Genomic DNA, 6,403 nt, shown 5'->3' with positions numbered 1-6,403 from the left:
GTCTCCCTGTGCCTGGAGTTTGGTGATTTGTAAGGGGTGGACTCACTACAGTAGCACTGTAGTGAATATCAATTGATTGGGCTCATATATGGTTCTACACCATGTTGGACCCTCTCTGCCCCTCCTTTCAGCCATATTCCTACTCACCCCAGGCCCATGCATTTTCCAGACTTCTTCATTCATTAACCAGATACCCTTTGACCTCCCTTTGACCAGTCTTAGTCACCTGTCTCCCACATCCACCTGCTCTTCATTCCACTAGCTCGTTTCAACTTGCTTTTCCACATTGTCATTGTTGCTTGGTCCCTTTGCTTTCCAGCCTTCCGAACCCTGTCCCCTGGAATCTGTTTCTGCCTGTACCTCTCACCTGCCCCATTGCTGTTCACCCAGAGTATTCTCCATTACCTTTTTTTTTTTTTTTTTTTTGAATTGTAATAAATACAAATAAATAAAACAAAGTTTCCTGAGTGAAAAAACACAACACTACAATCTCCAGCAGATCCAAAGATAGTAATAATAATAATACATTCTATTTATAGAGCTCTTTTTGTGGTGGGGTGGGTTTTGTGGCCGATGATGATTGTTTGCGATTTAATTTAATTTCAGTGATGCAGTTGGTCAGACTGGAATGCTTAGTGGTTGTGAAGGATTAGGTGGAAATGTAGAGGTGGATGTCTTTGGCGTACAAGTGGAAGAGGAGGCCATGGCATCGTATGACCAAGAAGGAGCAGGTAGAGGATGACAAACAGGGGCGGGTGAGGAGGTGGGAATGTTGATGAGTTTGTGAGATATGACCTCAGGAGAGGCCAGTACCGTACAGTTGGGGGAGGATTCAAGATTTTGTTAATTTAATTGTTGTTTGTTGATTTGTTAACTATGAAGGATATGGAGATGTTCTCACTGGGGTTAAGAAGTTTGTGTACTGGGGAAAATGGAGAAAATGGCGGGTCTGTGGTGTCATTTGTATACTTTGTGGAATAAAACCTTACCTTCTTCCTGTGAGCCTCTGCTCCTCCATCATGATGCACTGATGTTACACGAGTCTGCGACCAGGAGAGAAGGACAGTGCTGTGTCAAAATTGTAGCAATGGAAGACTGTGCTTGGATTCAAAGCAGTATTGTAGTAGTAACAAACAACAACTGGCATCAAGCGAAACAGCTGTCACACATGTTCAAACTGGCCTTTTAAAGTGGCTGTGGCCTGAGCTCCCATCATGAAACAAAATTCCATGCCACTTCATAGGAAAGCCTGCAAAAATTTTAACTATTTGACTATCTTTCACAATGACGACAAGAGACACAAAGTCTTGTGAAAACAAACTGTGTATGCATCTCCAGCAGCAGTACATGCAATAGAGCTGGGAGAAGTGGATACAGATCAGAGGGTGTGGTGATGAAGCATTATCCTCTCAGCCCGCTATATCACGGCTCCCTTAGGTGTGAAACAAAAGAAGGCTCATTTATAAACTTCCTTTTAAAATATCTATGAGTGATGAATTTATCTTCTATTTACATCTGAGCCATTATTTCAGTGCCAATGATATTAATATTTATGCCTGAATTGTGAGGCACAGCTCTTGAGAGGGTTAATATAGAGGGACGCTGGAGCAACAACCTGAAAGACCTGTGATTTTGACATTCCAGATATTAATATGCATCTCCCGAAATATGCTATCAATGGGCAGCTGATGTATATTATTTCGACCCCTATTGGAATATCAGTTTGTTAGAGTTGTGCAAACAATTAATAAATGTAATTCATTTAAACTGTGGTCTTCTCCTCCTCTGCATATTTGAAAAAAATAATTTACATCTTTAAACTCCAATAAACATAAACAAGTCTATTTCCTTAATATCAGTCTGTATTTATAAAAACTAAAAGTATAATAATAATTAAATAGCCCTTTTATTTAAAAACACAAAAACAAATGTAAAATGGAGTTTAGAGATTTGCTTGTTAGTGTTTAGAAAAAACGCATAAGATCAGTTACCATTAAATCCAGTGTTTTAAGACTTAAATAATTTATTCATGGGTATCAAAGCTGTGCCAGCTGTGAGTAAAGTGAGCAAGACTTTGCAGAGTCCCGAGTGTGATCCTCTGCCATCAAGTGAACATAATCCACTGACAACACGGAGTGTTTTTGCCCTTGAAAACTGCATAATCAGTGGGTTTTTATTCTTTTTTATTTTTTATTTTTACTGGCTGTTGTGCACACCAACACTATCCATCTCTGTGTACTTTTCCCTCCATCACACAGCAGAGTCTGAGCCTACATTTAAGTACAGCTCAGGTCAGGCTTTCTATCAACAGGTACAGTTGGGACCAGTGTTGATTGAGAGATAATTGCAGGTTACAGATGGATTTGCGTTGACATTTTCTGGTGCAGGTTTGCAAACCTGAACCATGCAGGACTCTGCTCCCAGCTTAAAAGGAAAAATGACCTCATGTGTTAACTGAAAATTGCATTAAATCTTAATTTGCCATAGTGTTGGCGTAGTGCCTGCTGGAGAACATAGCCAAAATGTTTGTAAATTGTTTGTAAAGATCAGCGTCTTCAATAGGAACCAATGGGAGAGACATGGTAGGGAATTAAGAAAGAACTGTTGGTTTGGATCTTTCACAGGATTTGTTGAGAGCAAATTAAATGTAAAATAACACATACTCCATTAATCTAATAATATTTATTCTCTCATGTCTAACCAATCTTCTCTTGCAAGCACAAACACACACCTGTGCCAGGGACGTGCTGCGGCCTCTTTTATTTCCTCCTTGGCTGGAGGAACACTTGTAGCAGCTCCATCGCTGTTGCAGCTCTGAAGTAAGACCCCACCCAGAGTCCTTCTGCTGCAGGCACTGGTAGTGGTACAAGTGGCCACAGCTGACAAGACAAAAACATTCACACCTTAGCACCTTAGCATTCCTTTCCATTATCCGTAACTGCTTATCCTATTCAGGGCCACGGGGCGATTGAGACGATCCCAGGGCTGACACATATAGAGACAGACAGCCATTCACTCTCAGACTCACACCTACGGGCAATTTGGAGTCATCAATAAAACCTAAGCTGCATATCTTTGGACTGTGGGAGGAAGCCGGAGAACCTGGAGAGAATCTGACATGGTGAGAATATGCAAAAATCCACTTTGAACCAAGGCCCCTCTTGCTGTGAGGCGACAGTGCTAGTAAGTATGTCAGGCTTTTATAAAACATAAAAAGATGAAAAACTAATCGGGATATTTCAGGAAATTACAGTAACATCTAGTCAAGACATCAAATCAAAACACTGGGAGGAGTCACAATCCTCAATGAACAGTTGATTGTAGTAAATTGATTTATTGAGTAAATAGTTACTTATTTATCTTTGGCCACCCTCTCTTGAAGCGGTTCTTTCAAAGGGTGAGGAGGCAGGTACCTCCATCCCCACATTGGGAACTCACATTGGTGCTCGAGGCCTTGGTGGAGGGTCCCGTTGAGCCTCTCTGAAGGCCTTGTCATTCAAGACAGCTGAATGTACTGACCTTAGCTAAGAGTTAGCGTTAAGTAACCTCTATGCAGCCCAGTGGGTTGCTGATCCGTACTGACCGTAGTGGTGCTACTCTCAGACCAAATCCCTCCTTTGTTCCAAAGAACATAAATAGTTCTTTCAGGTCGAGGGTTATACAGCTAGACGCTTTTTGTCTTCTACCCCGTGCGGGAACAGGGAGGCAAAGTTACATCTGCTTTGCCCAGTTGAGCATGTTATGTTGACTACACAGCCCCATCAGACACACTGAACAGCTGTGTACAGCGGCTCCCTGGTCGTTATTACTCTTCTATTTCTTCGCTGGCATGACAGGACTGGTAAAAAGGGTGACGCGTGTGTTACAACTGTACAATCTATTGCAATATAATACATCTGTTCTGCCATAAGATCCATAACTGCCATGAATAGAAATAACTCTAAATATAATGCAGTCAAGTGCGAACAGTAACTGTGGCCTCAATGCTAAAACCTATAACTGAATGACCACCTCTATGACAGTGGGAAAAACAAATCAAAAGTAGACTTCAAGACTCAACCATTGTATTGTATTGCATTAGTTCGAGACAGAGAATCATGATCAACTTGTGTGCCAAGTTTTGCAACTGTTGCTGCGACATTAAACACCTCCAGTGTGTGTTACCTGAACACTATGATCTCATCAGCTGAGTCCTGCCTCCGCTTGTACTGCTGGAGGCAGATGTTGCAGTAGTCTTGTCGTGGGTGGAGTCCCCTTGTGACAGCAGCGCGCAGGTGAGCAAGGGACCAGTGGAGGTCATGGTTCAAAAGACTGGTGGTTGTTTCAAGTAAAGTCTAAAACAGAAAAGACAGCATTATTTAAGGCCAATCTGTATTATTCTCCATGTCAGTTATGAAAATGTTTTTTACTACAGGGTTCACAGACAGCAGATATAAACAACCTGTAAATAGCATCAGAAAATATGAATAGCTTAGATGGCATTGTTTTTTAGGATTTGCATATTAACAGAACATGTGAATCAGTGAGGGACTGACACACTTTACAGCCCTAATATTCGAATTGTTGTTCAGGTGCTGCTCTGTTATTAATCACACAGCGCTTTACCTGTTCATAGTTAAAAGTGTCCAGCATGCCCAGAATGAGGCCTTGGATCTCTGCCAACTTTCCTTTCCCATAGACGGGGTCCTGACAGGCACAGACAGCGTCACATGCCATAAGTACACAATATATAGCATAAAATGACATATCATGCATTTATTAAATCACAAATTACAACCCTTTGGCCTCTCTTCATAGGTAAGTTACACACACTCAACAGTTGTTACGGTTCAAACTGGAAATGATGTGAAAAATAGTCCAACTCAATGCTCAATTGCATAATTGAAAGAAGAGATGTGGTGTCTACTTTTTGGATTTCCACTGTATCAAAACATTAGGTATCTTTTCACAAATTACATTTAAAACATAAGAATTGACAATTACATTATGAAACATTCAACAGTGTATGTCTTGTCAACAGTAATTGAATACATGTAAGACATACACCATAATATAACAAGTACGTGATTGGTTTCATTCCTTTTTTAAACAGGATTAAACAAGCTGAAGTGACTTTGCTCTGCTTCGAGAAACCTGAAACCAGCTCATTGCTGCTGGCAACTTTAGTTTTGAGTCTTTACAAGTTTTTAGAACTACTTTCTTCTAATGGGGCGGCTCAGTAGGAGAGCTGGGTCGTCCTCCAATCAGAGGATTGGGGGTTCGATACCAGGCTCCGGCAGTCCATGTCGATGTGTATGAATGGGTGTAAATGGGTGAATGATGTCATGCAGTGTAAAAGTGTAGGACTAGAAAACCGCTATGCAAGTACAAGTCGACATAATCACCATAATAGGTGTGAACCTGTAATCACTATATTTGCAAAAAAAAAAAATGGATGGTGATGGATGATAATGATAACATTAACCTCCATATATATCAATAACAATTTCAACAGCTTCTCTTCCTGTGTGTAGAATCGTTAAGGTTTAAATACAATAAGAACCTCTCTTTCAGGTGTCCTCACATACTGTATAAAATAAGGCAAGATCGGGCCATATAACAAAATCAGTGTAAAGTGATACTCCAAATACTTTACTCCCAAAATCTCTTGACCATAACATTTCAATGGTTTTTACAATAGCACTGTAGTGTCATAATCTGCCAGAACTTCAACTAGTGTATTTAGCCATGTTTTAGTGAAACAGTGAATGTTTGGAACATACAAATCACGTGGATAGACAACAAAAGCGGTGTATTATACTGCAGAGGGAGTTTGGGACATTTTTATAGATGTTTTAAAATCTTAAGATACCACTGTAACTAACAGGAATTTAAGTGTACACAAGCGGCAGACAGTGAATAATTGATATTCATATAGAAGAATCCTTTTTAAGTAGGGAAGATTAAAACACGCGTACACACCTGCAGTATTCGTTGGATGATGGCGGGCAGAGAAATAAAGCTGCTCATACAGTTGAGAACCTTCATTGTCAGCTCCTTAAGCGCTGGGACATATACAAACCTTAATAAGAGCATTATCAGCATCACTGTAATACTGTTTTAGGTGCTGAAGAAATAATAAACAATGGTGCTCGACAGCTACAAGAACAATTGTATCATACATGATCATAAGGAAATACCTGTTTACACTCTTACAGACTAATTTCATTTTCATCTTTTTTGTATTTAATAACTGAATTGTAATTGTTTTTTTCCATGCCACCTTATAATCATATCACAACAGAGAAAACACAGTGAGGAAGTGTAATGCATTTCAGAACAGCACAGACCTGCTAATACTAAATGCAAAGCACAGTCATTAGTTTTCATGACACCAACAATAGTGAAGGACTTAGGTCCAGAT

General features: G+C 40.1%; 1 protein-coding gene across 2 annotated transcripts in view; it reads right to left on the bottom strand.

Moving 5' to 3' along the window:
* The window catches only part of vps8 (VPS8 subunit of CORVET complex), a 51,137-nt gene that overhangs the window by 4,626 nt on the left and 40,108 nt on the right, over positions 1-6,403 (bottom strand). The window contains exons 39-43 of one of the 2 annotated variants that reach the window (XM_054599821.1): positions 5,962-6,044; positions 4,606-4,686; positions 4,165-4,334; positions 2,702-2,879; positions 990-1,043 (exon numbers count right to left, since the gene is read on the bottom strand). In XM_054599821.1, the coding sequence (XP_054455796.1) occupies positions 990-1,043; positions 2,702-2,879; positions 4,165-4,334; positions 4,606-4,686; positions 5,962-6,044 (566 nt within the window). The remainder of the gene's footprint in view (positions 1-989; positions 1,044-2,701; positions 2,880-4,164; positions 4,335-4,605; positions 4,687-5,961; positions 6,045-6,403) is intronic. The other variant, XM_054599822.1, reaches the window with a different exon arrangement.

Source organism: Anoplopoma fimbria, chromosome 6 (genome assembly GCF_027596085.1).
Source record: "Anoplopoma fimbria isolate UVic2021 breed Golden Eagle Sablefish chromosome 6, Afim_UVic_2022, whole genome shotgun sequence".
Taxonomy (NCBI): Eukaryota; Metazoa; Chordata; class Actinopteri; order Perciformes; family Anoplopomatidae; genus Anoplopoma; species Anoplopoma fimbria.
Note: the sequence above shows the minus strand (reverse complement) of the source record. Positions and strands in the feature narration are given on the sequence as shown.